Source organism: Nelusetta ayraudi, unplaced genomic scaffold (assembly GCF_046127955.1).
Source record: "Nelusetta ayraudi isolate G7.1 ecotype Tasmania unplaced genomic scaffold, CSIRO-AGI_Nayr_v1 ptg000019l, whole genome shotgun sequence".
Lineage (NCBI taxonomy): Eukaryota > Metazoa > Chordata > Actinopteri > Tetraodontiformes > Monacanthidae > Nelusetta > Nelusetta ayraudi.
The window spans coordinates 5476656-5497396 of record NW_027466069.1 but is presented as its reverse complement, the minus strand read 5'-3'; the positions used below and the strand labels follow the sequence as shown (position 1 = coordinate 5497396).

The 20741-nt window shown below is 46.5% G+C and overlaps 1 protein-coding gene and 1 long non-coding RNA gene across 2 annotated transcripts in view; one reads left to right on the top strand and one right to left on the bottom strand.

Annotated features, from left to right (window-relative positions):
- LOC142888373 (uncharacterized) overlaps positions 1–20741 on the top strand; it is a 376178-nt gene that overhangs the window by 237505 nt on the left and 117932 nt on the right. The gene's annotated exons all lie outside the window — the stretch shown is intronic.
- LOC142888360 (vitamin D3 receptor A) overlaps positions 10107–20741 on the bottom strand; it is a 62623-nt gene continuing 51988 nt past the window's right edge. Inside the window, exons 4-9 of the mRNA XM_076026593.1 lie at positions 18954–19138; positions 17426–17525; positions 16197–16374; positions 14383–14534; positions 13897–14013; positions 10107–12617 (exon numbers count right to left, since the gene is read on the bottom strand). Of these exons, the coding sequence (XP_075882708.1) occupies positions 12364–12617; positions 13897–14013; positions 14383–14534; positions 16197–16374; positions 17426–17525; positions 18954–19138 (986 nt within the window). The 3' untranslated portion in view covers positions 10107–12363. The remainder of the gene's footprint in view (positions 12618–13896; positions 14014–14382; positions 14535–16196; positions 16375–17425; positions 17526–18953; positions 19139–20741) is intronic.

The following is a 20741-nucleotide window of genomic DNA, read 5'->3' as shown; positions in this document are numbered from 1 at the left end:
GGCAGTAAAGCGTGATGACAGCGAATAAAAACCAACTTCCTGTTTGCGGATATCAAGTCACTGGTTTTAATTCTACTGCAGCTCGTATGGATCCGAACGAGGAGTAACGACTGGTGGGACAGAGTGGCGATGACTTCTTTTTCGGATCAACGGTGGCTGGCAAATTTTCGGATGCAACGTCGCACATATAATCTCATATGTGGGAAACTGCGAGCGCTGCTCCCCTGACAAAATAGGCTAATGCGGAATGAAATTTATTAGCATGCTAATAAAAGAGTCCAACAAAAATGATTTGTTTTCGCTTCGTGTTTGTAACTTTATAATGACGACGCAGGGAGGTGGGGCGCCGACCAAGTACGTACACGGGAGAGGTGAGTGGAGTAGGCGGTCCTTAATGTGGACTGAGCTCGCATTCTGTTTCCGTTTTTATGCGATGCGAGGTGGTTTTGGTATTCGGATGACAAAACGGATTTGGACTGTTTGCACTTGGTTACTTTGTGTGTTTTTTGCCGATGGGAATACGAAAAACTCATGAAATGACCAAGTGCAAACAGGGCCTGAGACTTGAGGAAGCAGCTCCAAGAGACGAGTCGAAACAACAGGCAGAAACAAATCCCGTCGTCTCACAAACGAGGACGGCGTCCCGCACCGCCCCCCCCCAACATCTGTCTGCAGCTGTGGGAGTCACACCCTCGGCCACCTCGGAACGCTGCCCGGGACACTCCCCGTCCGCCGGGAACGCCGAGCGGCGCTGACGTGAGAATGGGAGCAGCGTGACGCGGCGGAGGTCGTGGCAGCCGTCCTGCGGCCCGACGCCAGCGAGCGTACCGTCCGGGGGACCAGAAACACACATTTAGCATTAAACCACGGGCCCCAGGAAATAGTCCCACCCCCCCCCACCCCGCAAGAAGAAGAAAAAGGAAGGTTCTGCTGTCAGGAGCGGCTGGCTCGGGAGGCCAAAGCCGACAGCTTCTGTAACTTTACACTTGTTTTTATGTCTTTATTCAGTTAGAAAGTGTTTCTTCAAGGACTTTGCTGACACAGACAGAACAAATCCGGCATTTTCCCCCTTCAAGTAATAACTTAAGTAATAACTCAGACACTTTAAGTGTCTCCCGAATGTTTTCGGAGGCTTTTCTCTTTTTTTTTTTTTTTTTTTGGTACCTCGCACAAAAACAAAATATTCTGGAGGGAGGAAAAAAAAAAAGAAAGAAGCTGCGGACTGGCGTTAAGACCCGGAGCGTGCGGCCGTGTTCGTTTCTGCTCCAGCGTTTTCACCGCGTCGCTTTTCCTGAACTCCGTGGCGTCACGAAGGGGCCGTGACGTCACGGCCGGAGTCGCCTCCCGACACTGAACATGCGGGAATGTCGTGGAGAAACTCCTCGCCAACGCGCCCCGCGGTACCCCCCCCCCCCCTCCCCATGCCCCTCCCCCAGACCACAATGCACTGCGGCATGTGGCGGCCTGGGTGCTGCAGTGGATGCGTGTGTGATGCACATGTGTGTTGGTGTGTGTTGGTGTTTACTTCAAGGCTGAGCTCAGAGTCGAACAGCCGTGAGGAGCCGCGCCACCGAGGCAAAAACAAACCGGGGCTGAGACGTTCCGCAGGCCATCTGGAAAAGAAGAAGGAGAAAAAGAGAAAGCAGAGGAAGAAGGGGAAGAATGAGAAGAAGAACAAAAACCTCGAAAAACAACAACAAAAACATTCAAAACTTTTATCCGCAGAGCCTGTTTTTTCGGCTGCACGTCCATCCAACAGTGGCCTGATGAGGGCGGGGCTACAGAAAGTTCTACAGGTTCCCTGCCTCTGCACAACTGGCTGTCTTTTGCACATCTGCTCGTTTGTTGAATAAAAAAGAGATTGACTTGAATGTTTCTTGTAATTACGAAGTAGTTTGTTTTTGCATTGTTTTGGTAGTACAACAGCGTAGTTTCCCAATTTGGGCTCAATAAAGCTCATCTGTTCTATTCTGTTCTATCCTATTCCCAGCAAAGTTCTGCAGGAGAACAATCCTGGAGCCTCGACTTAGAGCAAACGGGCTGTCGAGGCCGAGCTCCAGTCAACTGGGAACAACCGACAGGCACGTCCGATTGGCCAGAACCCACTGGGGTTTGGGGGAGCAGGGGATGCCGGTCGCCTGGTCCTGACGCTGCGAAAAAAAACCCAAACAAAACAAAATGACAGGGGTCACCAGAACCTCGGTGGGACGGGAGCTCAGCAACGTGGACGTGCAACCGCCGCAGGACGCCGTCAGGTCAATACGGGTGAAAAAAAAAACATTTTTTTCACAGAACTTTTCTTGAATCTGTGACACGAGGCATTAATTGCCGTCCGCTGAGCAGATTTAAAAACGGTTTCTCAATCACATCAGCGAGACGAGCGTCCGTCTCCTCCTCGTTTCCTGTTTACTGAGGCCATTGATGGCGTCCTGTCTCCGGGGGGGGTCACATGATGGAGCAAGCTGCCCTAATGCCGTGCGGGTGACTCTCATCATGGACGCTTGGCGAACGCTCCCATCTTGCATCATGGGTCAGCGAGCGGCGGCTGTGTGGTCCTTTTGTCTCTCCGTCCAGTGTGGGAAGTCCGGGATCTCCTGGAGCCAACGAGCGGCGAGAACACTTGTAAAGCTCCGCCCCCCTGGACATGTGGCGGTGGCGCAAAGCAGCCACAAATCTTTTTACCTTCTTCTTCTTCTTCTTCTGCCGCATTATCCGGGGGCGGGTCGCGGGGGCAGCAGCCTCAGCAGAGATGCCCAGACCCCCCCTGGCCCCAGTCACCTCTCATCTTTTTACATCTTTTTTTACTAATTTTTATTGCAGTTAAATAGGTGGGAGGGGGGGTGAGGGGGGGGGGGGGTAGAGGCAGGTGATGGTAAGAAGTCCAGACCACAAATCAAATCTGAGATTTCAGCCTGTAAAAACTCAAGTCTGCAACTGTGTTTTATTTAATAAAAGGGAAAATTCAGTAAGGATGAATGAAGTTTCCAAAGAATCAGTCATGACCACAATAACAAAATCACCAATGAAAATAAGAAAAACAGGTGATTTTTCACTCGACGACCTTCAATCTGACTCACGAACTCAAATGATAAAATCCAAAATAATAATATATATATATTTTTTAATAGTTTACGGTCCACACACCTTCATCGAATACAAAGTGTCTGTAACTGCAGTGTTGGCGCCCCCTATTGACTTAAACAGGCGTAAAATAAATCCTGCCTGAGATCAGATTAGGTAAAATGTAAGTAACCCCGTAATCACTCTCAACTGAACGATGAACTTTCAATGGGATATTTCTCCTTTAGAATTAAAGTTAATACGCAAATATTCGGAATTAGTCATTTTGATTATTGTACAAACTTTAATATTAAAAACAAAACAAAACTGAATTTACCAACTAAATGACTGGCTGTGAACAAAGAGCTCCACCTGCTGGTGACCAGCGTGGATCAAATTCCCTAAATTTATGCCTTTTGTATATTTTGGTTTGAAATGGGAATTAAGAGTTATTGTATTGGGAATGGATGAATAGATTCATCCATTTGTTTTACACACACACACACACAAGCAGTCGCAGGAGACGAGGCCTGTTTGCATCATTATGTACAGCGGTTTTATTTTTGTGATTTCCCCCAAAACATTATCAGTTTTTTTTTTGTTTTTTTTTACTACGTACAATGCATGTAATCAAAGTACAATGAATCAGCTTCAGAGACAAGAGCAAAAAAGAAAAGAAAAAAGAAAGAAAAAAAAAAAATAGCGACGCGCACAAGAACAACAACAGAACACAAAAACTGAAGATCAGGCTGAGATTGCGACCGCAAAGCCGGACCAAAGGTTCTAACGCAGAGGGGCTGCAGGTGGCGCCGTCGGCAGCGTTGGTATGGCGACGGCCTTATCTTGTTTTGTTTTTTTAATTGATTTTCCCAGTAGCCTTTGGGGCCGTGTGAGTTTTCAACCGCGTAGTGGTGGTGGTGCCGGTGAGAAGGTTCTTATCTTGGGACACTGCTGAGAAATCAAATCAGGATTGACTTTATTTTTTTTTTCCTTTGCTCCCTCAAAACCTTTATTATTATTTTTTTTTAAAGAAAAAAAAAAAAGTTCCACACAAAACTCAAACTAGTTGCATCAGGAGATTACTATATAAAAGACTTTTTAATTTCTTGGTTGATTAAAGCCAGATTGAGAAGTCTAAGGGAGGTAAAACACTGACGAGAGCAAAGAAAAGAGGAGGTGAAGACTGAACACCGGAGTCGAGACAAACTCATCCTGTATTGTGGATTCAAAACCCCTGATATTGTCCCCAAAATAAGGCTGTGGGTTCGAGGCACACCGAGGTACGACTGAGCTGAGCAGCATGTGCATCATCTTATCTTTTGTTTTTTCATCTCTCTCTTTTTTTTTTTTAAAGACACAACACTTTTTTTTTTTTTTAATTTTCCTGCATCTACTGGATGTAAAACCACATTTCAGTGTATCGACTACTGCCTGGCTAGTCCAGGGTTCCCAACACACTGCTTGTAATTCAAAATAAGAGCGAGAAAAAGCGGAGTTTTTTGTTTTTTTTTCCCTTAAATCGTCGTTGCTGCTGATGATGATTCACAGAGCGTTTACACAAGTGCATCATTGGAAAAAGAACTGCTGGTGACAGAAAGAGAAGAGAAAGAAGTGCACACTAGTGCCGGTCATGTGCGTGTTTAGGTGTGTGTGTGTGTGTGTGTGTGTGTTCAGTGTTGGCCTGCGAGCGCTGTTGCTGTGTTCAAAGCGTGCCAGGAAGTGCAGATTAAAGAGGTAGCAGAGAAACAGATCACAGCTCAGCTGGGAATTACCAAAAAAAACAAAACAACTTCCTGTTAGAAAAATGATCCTTTACGTATTTCATTTTAGTTTTGAAAATTTCCAAACCATTTTAAGATATTTCACTTCACCACGTCTATCCAACTAGAAACTCAATTTTTAACAAAAAAAACAACCCTCTTAGCTCACTTCTTTTGCTTGCGCTCAGCTCTTTGTGACATCACAAAGGGCACTGACACCTAATTCGCGAGCCAGATGTCTGCTCCTGTCTTGTCTTGTTTTTGTCTCCTTCCAAACATGAAGAAGGGCCGACAAGTATTTTCGCAGGAGGATGCAAACAGCGGGCTAAAAATGTTATTTCATTTTCCTGGAGCCTGGATGGTCTTTATGGATAACAATTAGCATTTTGAGTATTCTCCAGAATCTAAAGCAAAGTTTGTACAAAGTTTGTTAAAATGGGTAGAATATTGGACCTGCGCGAATTTCTTATGTTTTTCACTTCACAGCTCCCCCAACGATCAAAGACAACAGACTGATGTGTCAGGTTCGGCTGGCGGGCGTCAAGTAAAGCACGTTAGCGTGGTTAGTGAGGAAGCAGGTGAGGTGGGAGGTGCTAGCGGCAGGCCGGAAGGCAGAGCAGCGGCTGCGCGAGAATCGAGACACGAAAAGCACGGCAGAGAAAAAAAGCGACACGTTCCCCCTAAAAAGCCCCAACGGGAGGTCCGAGGAGCGAGGCAGCAAGGAAATTAACCGCAAGAAAGCTAACTGCAAGTTCTTCGCAGACCAGTTGAGCTGAGTCGAGCCACCATTTCCCCACAGAGAGCGATAGCTACAGGCTAACACCCGTGTGTGATCGTCAACAGCTCGCTACGCTAAGATAGCAGGTTAGACTGTCGCGTGCGTCTCCAACAGGGGCCTGTTTCCACTTGCACTCTTTAGCTCGGTCCACCTTGGCCTGTAGGCGTTTCCACTGGACCTTTGACGAAAGACGAGCGCGAGTCCTTCACGAAAACCAAAACAACCATTTTTAAATGCCTGCTATTTGTAAAGTGTAACCGCTGCCTCATCGCAGGTAAGCTGTTAGCCACCAACGCTAACTCCATGTTCTGCTGTTTACTCTTGTCCAATAAAAAAAACAATTTTGTGACTTAAGTGATCATTTCAGATTCTGTATTTACTCTGCAGTGTTTGGATACAAGACGTATTAACCAAAGAATTTACATCATAAGCGTCAAGGGACTTTTGGCCCACCTTTCCGTGCTAACTCCAGCCACACAAATCTGGACCCAAGTTGGAGTGAAAACGCGTCCATGCCAAACCGTGTGGCACCAAAGAAGCCCAGGTGGTCTGGTGTGCATAGTCAAATATTTAGATAATTACATGCTAAAATTACCCATCCTGTTTTTTGCCTGGTTCCCCGTGTGTTAAGCACAGTCTAGTTCCATTATAGCTTTGCTGTTTATACTAAACTTCAAGGAAAAGCACCTCTTTTATTTTTGCGAGAAAATTAGATCAAACACTGAGCTAGTCAGGAGGGGGTTAGCATGGTAGCTTAGCTGCTGAACTTGTGAGATCTAAAGAAAAACATTTGGACCTGCTGCCCTGAAGTCACATAGTAGCAGCAGTAGCTTTCTAGCTAGCGCGGTCTGAATGATTTGTTAAACACAACACTTTTGGAAACCAGTGAATAATGTTGACTTTTCAACGGTTTTCAAGAGAATGCCATCTTAACCTGGATTGTTTCTATTTCCGCTCCCCGTTGCGTACAATAACCCTGCACGCTTTAGCTGATTTAGCCAGGCTGACCTCCCGCGTTCTGACGAAAAACTATGCTAACTTGTGTGAAAAGCGCCTGGGAACCTTTCAAAGAAACAAAATTCTTAGCGCTCTCACGTTTCAGTGAATCGGCGCGACGGCCCGATGCAGCGGCCTTTAGGTTTGTGGACCAACGATTGAGGTAAGAAGTGGAAAAGAAAAAGAAAACAAAACAGACTCATCCAGCATTTGCAAAGAGAAACACGTTTCAGAGGAAATATGCTGTACGCGCAGAATAAACAATTACTTCTGAATTTAGTGTTGAAATTAGAACGCTTTAGCACAATGCAACAAACATATATACGCGCGTGTGTGTGTGTATATATATATATATATATATGTATATATATTATACACAGAGTTCACTGTATATGTGCAGAAGAGAGAGGTAGTATGTTAAAAAAAAAAACGCGGCGCTGAAGCTTGGCGACGCGTATTCTGTTTGTCGAGAACACAAAGTCAGAGAAACAGAGACTGAGGCAGAGATGGAGAGATGAGGATCGAATGAGTAAAGCAGAAAAAAAAACGACAAACCTTTACATCTAGAAACACGGGGGGGGTGTTCGACTGGTTCACGAGCTGCTCTACTGGCAAAACAGAAAATAAAAAATACATAAAGGATTCTACCCAGGGATTTTATACAACTGGCAGCTAGGTCACCGTTACTGTATGGTGTAGAAAAATAATAATGAGGATAAAATTTTTATAAAAAACACTGCAACGGTTGTTGAGGAGAGAGTCCGGCTGAGTTAGTGTGTGTGTGTGTGTGTGTGTGTGTGTGAGTGTGAGTATGTTTGGTTCCCTTCAAGGCTGCTTGTTGTGAGACGCCGTGGTCCGTTTTTAAAAAGACCCAGGACGACTGCTGCTGCTGCTGAGGTATCTGTCCAGAAGATTCCAGCTGTAGTGAGGTTACTGTACGTAAGGCTACTGAGGTGGAGCTGCTGACCTGGCTGAGGGGGCCACGAGAGGCGGCGTTAAGGGTTGACTGGCTGCATGGTTGGTTGGTTGGTTGGTTGGTTGGTTGGTTGGTTGGTTTGGGTCGAGAGGCCCCGGGGAGCTCTGATTGGCTCCCGCCTTGGCCCGGCGACGCCCACATTCCAGAAAATCAACACCTTTACGGAGGAGATGTTATTTAAAGAAATGTAAAAAAAAAAAAAAAAATTCAAAAAAATCCATTTAAAATCCATAACGAAGGAGGTTTTGCGCTCAAGGCCGCCTCCCCCCAGAGGCCTTCCTGCGTTTTCTTGGAGAAATGATGTTGCGTGTTGGACAGGAAAAGAAAGAAGGGGGAAAAAGAAAGGGGTGGGGGGCGGGTCCACTCTTCTTCTAAGTGTAGCGCAATTCAGAGATTGTTCGTAGAAAAGAGCTGCAATGTTCCGGGTGTAACGTGGTTGGTTGGATGGTCACACTTTGGGTTCAGGAGGCAACGCTGCATTACGGCCTGTTGGAGGCGCCGCTGATAGGGTTTCTTCTTCTTTTTCTTTTTCTCCTCCATTGAGTGCGGAGACGCCTCCACCCCAACAAGATCCCTGACTTCCCATCAGCCCTTGGTGCACCCTGTGTTTTTTTTTTTTTTATTTGTTTGTTTTTTCAGAAAATAAAAAAAGCAGAGCCTGATTGGCTGCTGAGTTAAAGCTATGAAGAGTAGTCCTGCTGTGATTGGCTTGCTGTTGCTGCTGCTGCTGCTGCTGCTGCTGCTGCTGCTGCTGCAGAAGAAGAGGCGGTTGGCTGGCTGGCTGGCCGGCCTGCTGGCTGATTGGCCGATGAGCTGAGAGGCACGCCCACACTGGTTTGGCGTCAGTCGGCTGTGGCAGTGTTTTGAGTTCACGATCACATGACTGCATCTGACGGGTAAACGAACGGGACACCGTTTCTGCAGAGCTGCGGGGAGGGATGGGGGGGTGCTGCCTTTAGCTTTGTCCACGACGATTTCGAAAGAAAGAGAAAAATAATAAAATTAAATAAAATTAAAGTGAAAACCCAACAACGATATATTTCGCTCTGCTGCTTCGCTCCTCCGTCTCCGTCTCGCGATTCCCCCCCGAAAACAGGAAGGAGGTGCAGCAGTCCTCTTGAGTCCAATCAGAGAGCTTGTTCCTTGAGATGAAGAAGAAGTAGTAGAAGAAGAAGGATATGAAGAAGTAGAAGAGGTACAAGTAGAAGAAGAGGAGGGAAAAAAAGAAGGAGGAGGAGGAGGAGGAGCGGAAGAAGAAGAAGAAGAAGAAGAAGAAGAAGAAGAAGAAGAAGAAGAAGCGAGGAGCTTGTTCATCTGCTCTCTGGTTGGTTGGTTGGTGTCTTCCACGTCCCAGCGCACTAAAAATCAAAATTTAAAACGAAAAAAAGAAGAAGAAAAAGAACAGAACAGAAAGCCAAGCGGCAGCGAGACGGCAAAAACTCTGACATGCATTCAAACCGACAATCTTGGGGAAAACAAAAAGAAAAAAAAGAAAACACAAATAAAAAGCACATTTTTTTCTTTTTCCCACAAAAATGAAAATGTTAAAAAAAAAAAAAATGGGTTACGCTGTTATAGTCGTCTCATCAACAGACGTTTTAGAGAAGAGGAGGAGAAAAAAAAATGGAAAGATGTACATCCATAAGCTTGGAGTGGACGGAGTCAGAGCGCCCCCTGGCGGAGGGCGGGAATGTTCAGTGTTGGCTATTTACTTCGCTGGCGGCCCGTCACGCCCGCTGCCTTCCAGGTTTTCAGGTTCTCGTTTATCTTAAAAGAATTTCAGAAGCCAAACTGAAAAGAAGCCGCTGCCTCCTCCTCCTCCGCCAGGAAGTCGTCCGCCTCCGTCCATCAAAGCTGAACACGAGAAAAGAAAAAGAAAGAAAAACAAACAATCCATCTTCTAATTGCATATAGTGCCGTTATCTTCAGAACATTAGGTTGTTGTTGTTTTTTTGTTTGTTTTGTTTCGGGTTTTTTTTTTTTTTACCATCAACATCCAGGTTCCTCTTTGTATATCTGCCTACGTTAATGTCTAAACTATGTACAGACTTAGCAAGTGGTATTTACAAGGTTTCTGTCCACAAGGGGGCGATCCAGGCCTGCGTGAGGAGGCACCGAGTCCTGACACGCACGAAAACGAAAACGAATTTTCTTTCTCATTTCTCCTCTTTTCTGTCTGTCTTTTTTTTTTTTTTTTTTTTTTAATAAACTGTTACATGATATGTAGTGATGTCTGAGAGAAGTAACGTCGTAAACCTCGCTTATGTGGCTGGTGTTGAAATGATAGAAGTAAGGGAAAAATAAATAAAACCAAAAAAGGTGGCAGTATTAAAATCTTTTCTTCTTTTTTTTTGTTTTCACATAATTTGCAAGTACGACCACCTGTTGTTGTCCAATAAATACATTGAAAAAGTAGTATATTAAAAATTAAAAATTTCAACATTTTATTTTGACCAGATTTTGATCATTATTATTATTAATAAAAAACAGAAAAAATCAAGAAAAAAATTTAATTGCCTCGTATTATGCAAACTTTGAGTAAACTTTCAAAAAAGACACGCAGTTCTGTTAGTCTTCCGTTTGTGATATCACAAAGGGCACTGGCGCCGGCTCGGTTTGTAGCCGGAGGTGTTCGAGACTTTAAAGTTAGTATTCTGAGGGGCCTTTCGTGCTAAAATGCCAAAAGCCCTCTGTTTTTGTGCCACGTCGGCCTCGGTAACCATCTCCGGATCGGTTGATCGGTTGACCGGGTCTCCAATACGTCGGAAACGATCGGGAATGAAGGAGAAATAATCAACTCAGAGAAACAACGACATAAGTCATCTCGTAGTGTTTGAGAAAAACAAAAAGAGGATAAAGTTTTGCTTTTAGCTTCCTTCTGCTGTTATGTAATTAGAACCAGTAATCACAGTGATGCCTTGGAGGTTGGGGAAAAAAAGAAAAAGAAAAAAAAAAGAACAATCTCTGTCTCATGATTGTAAGCTTACGCCGCGACACACCGCAAACACTGAGTTAGACAACACGACCAGACGAGAAAAAAAACAAACAAAAAAACGGATCCCTGAGGCAACAGCCGGTGAGTTGGTGTCTGTCCAACCACGTCGCTCTGACTGTCTTAGCAGCAATCTGACCAGCCAAACAAGTGTCTATACATATACAGAGAGTTTTCTTTTACTTTGCAGTAAGAATTTTGATGTTTTTCGGGGATAGCGTCTATCCACCGACGTGTCTTGTCAGTCTACAAACTTCACAGGTCCAAAGTGAAAATAAACCCAGAGCAGAGTAGAAGAAGAAGGAGTAGTAGAAGAAGAACTTCTCCTTCCTGCGGTAAAAAAAAAAACGAAACAACCAAAACTAACCTCCGATCAGAACCTGTACACACGCCCCCTTGTGGTCCATCCAGATTCTCATTTACTGTACACACACTCACAAAAATAGGACGATTCCTCACGCACACGTGCGTTTATGTGTGTGCATGTGTTTGTCTCATACAAGAGTAAACACACACACACACACACACGCACACTGCTGAGGAGGCGCCTTCAAATCCGCTACATTATACAACCATGAAAGCAACCATGTCTTTTACTCTCTTAAATATATATATTTATATTTATATATATATTTATATATTTATATTTATATATCAGCTTATAGGTAATTATTTTTTTTTATATAGCATTATACATACATTCTGGTTCGGCGGAATCCCCCCCGTAAAAGTCTGGTGAACGGGCGGCTTCCCCCCGTAGCATCTTCCCGCTGCGTCTGTCTGACCTCTGACCTCAGTCCTCAGTCTCCCCGGCGACAAGACTTTCCTGGGTTGTTTTTTGTTTTTTTTCAACTTCCTGTCGTCTCTCTCGCTCTCACTCTCTCTCTCACTCTGCTCTTCTGTCCAGAGTCAGACACAAGCACACATTTAACAAAAAAAAAAAAAAAAAAAATTGAAAAGGGTTCCGACGTCTTTTCCTGTAGGCTTTGCAAATTCTTAAGTTGTATATATTTGGATATCTTTGCTGCTGCGATGGGGAAAAAAAGGCATCTTGCGCTAGTGGGCGTTAGCCGGCTAACTGTACCTCAGGATGTTGGAAAAAAAAAAAAAAGAAAAATCTGTAGATTGTGTCCTGTTTCAAACAATGATGTAAACATTTCTATGAGAATGATGGTTTGAAGGGACGCGGGATGCGGGCGTCACATCCGTTTAGCTGTCTCCACTGTAAAAAAAATATATATAAAAAAAACAAAAACACACGTTCATATGAAAAAAAAAATAAAAGTGACGACAAAAAAAAAGGGGGGGATGACGATCTTCTGGACTTGGAGAGGATGGATGGATGGAGGAGGACGAGGAGGAGGAGGAGAGATGATTAAAGCGGCGCTGCGTTTCGGAGACGTGATCCGAGTGCCGCAGCACATTCAGCCGTCTTAAAATCTGTAGATCCAGAGGCGTCGGAGGTCCAGGACAAGAAGAGGAGGAGGAAGAGGAGGAGATGGGGGCTGAGGGGGAGGCGGAGGAGGAGAAGGAGGAGGGGCAGAGCGGTGACGTTCACTGCCGGCTTTTGTCAGTCTGATTATCCAACTGTCTCTCACACGTTCAGGGGTTCCATCGTTCTGAGGGCAGCGGAGGGGATGCAAGGCGGTCGGGGGAGGGGAGGGAGGGAGGGAGGGTTGGGGTTGGTTGGTTGGTTGATCCTCCTCCGTGTGTGCGTGCGTATGTGTGTGTGTGTGTGTGTGTGTGTGTGTGTGTGTGTGTGTGTGTGTGTGCGTGCGCGTACGCGTGTCGCGAGCGTCCGCTACGACACCTCGCTGCCGAACACCTCCAGCACCAGCGGCGTGAGCTGCATGCTGTGCTCGGGCTGGAAGGAGAGCGAGCGGTACTGCTTGGAGTGCTCCTCGTTCAGGCTGCGCAGGTCGGCCAGCTTCTGGATCATCTTGGCGTAGAGGAGGCGGCCGCCCGGGTGGTTGACCCGGATGTAGGCCTGCAGCGTCTCCGACAGCCGGTCCTGCAGCTTTTCGATGCGCCGGTGGTCCTGGACGCCGGGACGGTCTGTGGGGGGAGGGGCAAAGATCAGAGAGATGTTAAATGATGGGAAAACGGATGTGGCGTCCATGCTGAAAGTACAAGATGTTCAGGTCACAGCTTTTCTCGCGTCCCCCCGCACGTCTTTAAACACTTAAATTATTTTCAACTATCGACGATTAATCGATTAATTGTTGATTAAGAATTTAATCGATTACATTAAATTAGTCGCAATTAATTGAACGATTTTTACACAGTTTTTTTTTGTTGTTAAATACCGTCGTGTATAACTGTAAACCTACAGTACAACAAGTTACTTTTAAACATCTTTGAAAAAAAAAAAAATTGGAATGTGACCCATTACAAGTCAACTTAAAGTGTGTTTTTACTGTTCTCAAATGTAAAAATTGGTCACATTGGACCCACAACATTATTTTAGGGTTAAATAATGTGTTTCTTACACATTTTTCATGGTGAAATTTAGGTTCTCAGGAAAAATTGCTGCTTATCAATTAATCAGTAATCGATCAATAAGTTCAATCAACTAACAATTAATGAATTAACTGATTATTTGCATCCCTAACATCCCCTCCTGAACAATTGAAATTACTATGACCACAAAAAGTCACAGCCCCTTCAGACCAATCTCAGTTCTTCTGCAACAGACCTGAGAAAAGACCCGCCCCTATTTGCTTCTGATTGGGCTAGGTTGAGATTAGGGTTGCAAAGAGTCGGAGGCAAGAAGCAGCGTCCAATCAAAAGCAAGCAGGGGCAGGTCTTCAGTGACCTTCATTTGCAGAGAAGACACTTCCTGGTTCCTCCAGCCTTGGCGCTAGCTCCCGCCTCTTTATGCTGATTGGTCCGGTCGTATTCTAACCGGCTTAACGCATGAAATAACCCTGTAAATCTCAGCAGTGTACCTGCAGTTTGGCGTTAAAAAAAATAATAATAATAAAGTTTTTTAACCCTGTTCGGCCTGAAACTGCACTGGCGTCATCAAGGCTGGAGCTGGCAGTTCAGATCAGGGGACAACCAAACACAAACGCTTCAAGTGTTGCTGCACGACTCGTCTCTTTTCAGCCGAGGCCTCGCCGCTTCATTCACATTTTTCTCTCGTTCGCTCTCGGTGAAGGACTCTCGACCCCAGAGAGCAGCAGCGAGCGGCCCTGAGAGCTGGAGGGAGGCGTCGAGAGCACAAACACTTGGCGTCAACAAGCCACTTGGGGCCCAGCGAGCGAGCGGGCAGGCGGGCGGTGGAGCGGTCGTCGGCCAAGCTGGAAACCGGAGGGGGGGGGGGGTGTCTTACCGGGGGAGAGCAGGCAGATGGCCATCAGCAGCACGTGTTCCTCCTCGTGCATGTTGAGCTTCTTCAGGCCCACCTGGAACTTGACCAGCGGCTCCAGCAGCTCCAGAGTGTGACCCGCTGCAGGGAGGGGGAGTGGGGGGCAAAAACTGCTGATTATTTTCTTTGATCCGATTAATTGATTGTTTGAACAGGTGAAAGGAGCACCAGAACCAGAACCAGCGGAAATTACTGCGACTGCAGAAAATACAAAAAGCAACCGTATTTCCACAACATGATTTCACTGAGAGGAGTCGACATCGCCGACATGTTTTAACTCCGTGACGAGCTTCTAACGGCGCTATCAGGCAGGAAATCGAGAAAAAAAATCCAGTTTCCCGCTCGTCACGGAACGCATCAATTACTGTCAAGTGAAATGACCCGCACACTCAGATAGACATCAGATGTTACGCAATCCTGAGTGTGTGTGTGTGTGTGTGTGTGACTGACCCTTGGTGACGTCGTTGATGCAGTACTTGAAGTCGGGCCCTCCGCAGCTCCACGACATGTCCTCCAGGCTGAAGGACTGGTTGGAGCGCAGCATGATGATCTCAATGGCGCTGGACTTGAGCAGGGCGATCTGGTCCTCCGCCGTCAGGTCCCTGGATGGGGAGAGGGGAGGAAGGGGGGAGGAGGAGGACGGGAAAAAGTTAAAGTTCTTCCCACATCTGTCGCGACGAGTGAATATTTTCCTGTGAGTTCCAGAACCAACAAAACCAAGCAAGATGGCAACAACGGGTATCATAGAAACAGAATCAAAATGCTGCAATGAGATGATGTGTACGACAGTTATAAAAACCCGGACCTTCCACACCACTAGGTGGAGCCAAGCGCTCGCTACGCTGCAGAGTGGATCTGCATTGGGCAGAGGACAAACATCACTGAGGCCGCGTTCAGACTGCAGGCAAATCCGATTTAAATCAGATTCAGTCTCAAATCCGATTTTGAGGGCTGGCTGTCCACACTGTTTTTCAGCAAGTGTCCAAATGGGATGTGGCTCTGTTCAGACTGGGCCACATTATTGACCCATCTGACAGGTTGCTGTAGCAACGACGTCGGAGCGGAGGCGTCGTCCAGCTTAGCGTGTGGTGCGTGACGTCATATCATTGCGACACTTGTTACGATACAAGCGATACATGCACTGGAGCTTGGCTTGAATGGAGCTACAGTATCTCCCCACACACTGATGAGCCAATGACGTTCCTCCTCTGTCCAGGGACTGCTGTTCTCTACTTCTTTCTGTCCGCTCCATTACGTTACAGCTCCGCACCTGGAATGGCGCCCTCTGGTGGAGCATTGGCTCTTGGCGTCGCGTAGAGCGACGTCACGGACAGTCACAACCCATCGGTGTGTTTGGAGCTGTTCACACTGAGACGCATCTGTCCAGATGTGATTTGAAACGAACCTCCCGAAGGTGGCTTCAATCCGTTTTGCAAAAATCGTTCATGTGATTTGTTACTGTTCACACTACAGAAGAACCATCCGGCTTCAATCTGGATTGGCTAAAAACTGGATTTTGGCTGCCAGTCTGAACGCGGCCTGACTCACTTCTGAATGCTAACAGTGCAGTAATACTGCACAGTAAATTAAATCTGTCCTAATAATATTAAGGTCATTATTTGGGTGATTTGCAGCTGATTCAGTCGAAGCGTCTCGACTCCTGACGGCTGTTTCTCACCAGGATGTCGACCAAAACGTTTTTCTCGCCCAGGAAGCTGAGTGGACGCAGGCGGAGATGACAACAGCTCAAGTTATTTATTTTCATTTTTCTCCCCGTAATCAGCTCAGCGTGTCTTTGTGCCACGCACCAGAACCGAGCAATGCGCTTTATTGTGGCACTTCTGCACAGCGTTTGTCCTTGACTGCAGCAGAAGGAAAACAACACGTCTATTCATCTTGTGCCCGAGGAGGAAAAATCCTGGCAATTAAAATGAAAAGAGTCTAAACGGTCAATTCCACATAATCGGGTAATGGCTTGTAGCAGCGCTTTATTTTTTTTTGTGCGTGTGTGTGTGTTTGCCGGTTTATGAATTTATATGGTTGAAAGAAAACACAGCAAGTCAGTCTGAATATAACTTCCTGCCTTAATGCCTTCAAAGCGCATCTGGTTTGAGGACTCCAAGTGATTTAAAGCGACGCTCCGTTCTGGCGCCGCGTTCCCAAACTGGCCCCGCCCACAAGCCTCTCTGACTGGGGACGGGTCGACGGCCGATCGAGTCACGAGCCAGGAGCGGAGCCGTGCTGTGCCGCGGGACGGTCGGTACCTGAAGCCGGGGATCATCTTGGCGAAGCCGATGACCTTCTGGATGCTGTAGGACACCAGGTCGGCCAGGTGGGGCAGCATGGAGAGCTTGGTGTCCTCCTCGCTGGAGTCGGGGCTGCTCGCTCCATCCTGGTACATCATCATCAGGCTGCTGAGGTTCATCTTGGTGTCCACCGACTCTGTTCCAAGAGAAGCAAAAGAAACAAAACAAACACACACACAGACACACGGGGATGAGATGAGTGGGTTAAACATTAACTGAAGCATTTAGGGAGGTTCGATTAAGAGTTTGATCCATTCAATTAAATTAGTCACAATTAATTGAACATTTTTTACATGGGTACTTCATTCTAACAGTGTAGTGGCAGGAAAGAGCAGTTCACCTGTAGATGACCTGTGATGGTCAGTTTAAGTCGATCATTTTAATCCGAGTGATCAACATCCTTATGTTGGTTGGTCTCAACTATTGGCTGAAATCCTTGAATATCTTAGATATTTTAAAATTGAAACAGAGATTTTTTTTTTTTAAATGTATAAAATAAGAGTTCTTGTCTGAACTGCACACAAAAACAATTCAATACGAGATACGAGATCTCTGATTCTCTCCCTCTTCTCCCTGCTGGCTGCTGGCTCCGTAGCCTCTGCCAGCTGCAGCTTTTCTGTTTAGACACTGAAACGTGTCCTCCATAGTTAACGGTCCCATATTATAGCAATTTTTAGATCTTTATTTTTCCTCCCGGAAACCACTGGAGGACGTGGAAACTTAAATATACAAACTCCCGAGAGATCTTCAGAAAAATCCGACTTGTCCCGATCTGTTTGCAGTCTCCTGCTAAAACTGATTACATTTGCATGCCTGGAGGGACTAACCCACTAACTCATTATCCCAGGTGGCCCCCCACGTCACCGAGGACTGCGTGTATGCGCGCATGCCCTGTGGATGAGGACTGAACGGCAAACTGTTCAATTCTGCACAACACTCAGGAGCTCCAGCGTTGCCAACGTTTTAGCTCCACACAGACAGGACATATCGGTGACAAACACGTCCATTACAGTTCGTTCTGCCATCCGAGATGCTGAGAATAATAATAATAATAATGAAAAAAAATTTAAAAAAAGCAACCCTGAGAAGGACGGCGGAGCAGCAGAGCGCACGGCGCTGAATAGGGCCGCATTCTGAGCGGCTCTGAATGAGAAAATGTTCCCGAGCGGCGTCCTTGGTGGGCTCACCAGGCGAGTGGTTGAAGGAGTCGGACGAGGCGTCGGACAGCGAGTGGAGGGAGGCGGCTCGGCTGGCGCTGCGCGTCACTGGGCCCTCGCGAACTGGAGGCTGCGGACACACGCAGAGAGAAGAAGGAAAAACAGGCCGGTTAGAATCAAGAGACGGCGCCGCGGCCAGGTGGTGGTGGTGGAGGGGGCGGGGGGGGGAGTCCAACAGGAAGCTGGAGGTGCCTGGCTGGTTTCGTTCTGTTCTGTTCTGTTTGTTAAATTGGCAAATTTGTACATCAACATGTCGTTTATGGTGGGAATGTCACCGTCTCAGGACTTTTCTCCTCTTTTTAAAAAGTTCTCTTGTTGTTCCTTAATGTCCATATGAATCTGGTTGATTCATTTGAATCAACACGCTTGATTTGTTTGAATCAACCGGCTTGGTTCAAATGAATCAACTCGCTTGAGTCAAATGAATCAAACCGCTTGAGTCAAATGAATCAACCCCCTCGGTTCCAATGAATCAACCAGGTTGATTCAAATGGCTTTTATTAGAAGTGCTCCTTAAAAAAAAACTTCACTGATTCAATCACCACGATACAGTTGTCAACTCTGAATAAATTCTGAATGGAGCAAATATTTATATCCAGTTTATCCAGGGTTCATTTTGGCTACAAATTAAAATGTGACGACTAAACGAAAAAAAAAAAAACACAATAGTTCAAGTAAGTCAAGGAGAAACCAATTTCTCTTTTGCTCTTGTTTTTTTTGCAACCAGAAATTCAAAACCAAAAATCACAGTTGTTATCACACTGCCATCATCATTGGCGACGGCACTCCAGGATGCCTGACTTGCAGTGGAGGCCAGGATGTGGGCGGGCTGCGGAGACCAAGCACCGGAGCCAGGGTCTCTGCCAGAACACATCCCACACGGGCCGTCGCTCCCGCTGCTCCTGTTGACACGGCGTACATGTTTGGCCCGCTCATGTCGACAGGCCGTCAGATCCGTGCGGTTTGATTCGCTCCCAACGTCTCTCATATCCCCACCGTCCCCCGGCTCCCCTTCGCCCAGCGACTCTGAGCTTCGGATCTTGGCCAAAATCGACGGAAGGCGTTTGGGAAGAGCCAGCTCCGACGTTTTCAGCTCAGCCTTGGAGGCTTTTATTACCAAATTAAACGGGAGCCTTTCAGTGTTTAACCTTCAACTTTTCCCCGCCAGTCGAGGGTTGCGCACTTTCCATACGACTCGGCACCGAGCCGGACTCGCGGCTTGCGGCACGTTTTCGGGGGGGGGGCGGAGGGGGTCCCCTAATCCCACGGAGATGGCGGCCCATTCATTTCAATCACGTTTCAGGTCACAGTCGTCCTGTCAACCGTTCTAAAGGCCTTTATTTGTATTGGGGTCGCTGGGGAAAAAAAAAAACTTTTTGGGCCTATTGGATTTTTATTGCTGCAGTACCCCCAGTGTGACCCGTTGACCTTGTCCCCGCCCAGGTTTCCTGCGGCCGCCCACGCCGGGGAAGGAAGAAAGGAAAGATGGCGCACTGACCCTGAAGCGGTTGAAGTCGGCGTAGGAGGCATCGTAGGTCTTGTGGTGAGCTTCCACCAGGGAGGAAATAATTCTGGCCTGCTCCTCGTTCAGACGTGGTCTCATGGCCTCGCGGGCCGCCTCCTCCTCCTTTCTCTTCATTATCATGTCCTTCTTCCTCTGGACCTCCTCGTCCGTCAGGATGACTGCGGGGAAAATGACACAGGGGAAAATTATTTATTTTTTCTTGCCAAAGCGTTTCACGGTGAGAGGGATGCCATCAAAAGCAGTTATTTTCTGTTCTTTCGAAAATACAATGTCCCAAACAAACTGGCAGAACCACCGGCTAACGTCGCTAATGTCACTGACCGCCCTCCTATTTATCCTCACAGCTGAAGCCCGGCGGTAGCTTCGCCTCTTCATGTAAGCTGGTGAGCTGATTGGCTGACAAACCACTTAAAATTTAAGTTGAGTTTGCGAAGAATTTGAGAAATCTTAAATCTGAACCTTTCAAGTTTTGGGGGTAACTTAACAAGCAGCTCCGCCTCTTTTTCGTCATCACAGGATGCCGACTGATCCCGTCCACATTTCCACAATGGAAATGACTCACTTAAAAGCCTCTATCGACACAGACTTAAAACTTAAAGGCAGGACCAAACCCCAATAAACTGAGGATGCAATCAGGAAAAACACGGCTTCCACGGCGAACTGAAATATCAACGTCGGTGAGTCTTGATGGCGAGGGTGTTTTGAACGCCAGCGGCAAAACAAGAGAGCTTGTGACGTAAGCTCCCAAGTATTTCCATCCCAGGTTACATGCTCCATACATCTCCGGGGTCTGGCACACACGCACGCACAGGGGGAGGGGCCAGTGGCGTCCGCCACCTTTTTATAGCGCCGCTGCAGTGGACGTGTCGGATGTTTAAAGTGCTGTTTTCTTATTCATGCTGCGGGAGAGGCGGGACCGAGCGGCGCAGAAATAGGATTCTACACACTGTTTATAGTGGCTCTTCTACATTTTGACAAGGAGAGAGGCTCCCCTGGTTTGCACGCCACTCTTCGTCTCGGGAGGTTTTACCACGCGGCTTTAGAATCCGCCGCTCGCCACGCATTATTTATGAACGACAGCGGCGGATTTAGATCCGTGGCAGCAGGTTCAAAGCGCGATGCTGCTCGGCGTCCCACCGCTTCAGTCTTGCTCCAAAGCGGCACAAAATACAAACAAGAACTTAAGATTTAGGAGGGGGAAACCTTAGCGAGTGCAACAGCGTGCTTCGAGTTTGATTCCCCGCAGGCGCTGCTGTCATTTAGTGCCAGTTTTTGTTGTTGTTGTTGTTGTTGTTGTTTTGTGTTTGTTTTATTAACATCATTTAACCACAACTCAGCACAATATCACCAAATAGCAATTCAAAGGCGGGACGGGGATGTAACTTAAGATATTTATTGTGTTTCTTATAACCTAGGAAAAACTGGAGAGGACAATAATAATTTCTTTGTGGAAATATTCTATTTTTATTTTCATTGGAACATTCCAAAACGATTACAGACTTAAACTGTGTGTGTGTGTGTGTGTGTGTGTGTGTGTGTGTGCGTGTATGTGTTGGTTTCATCTCTCTCGCACTACGAGATACGATTGAGATATGATTGCATTTGTCAATCATGGTATCTCATTTTGAAAATTGCTTTTATTTTGTAAAGACTTTGTGTGCATCTGAACAGGCCCAGGTTTCACACTGAGTGAGTATCAATAAATTAGAAGACTATATTGTCACTTCAAATTGTCATTTTCTAGTATTTTTGGTTGGTGGT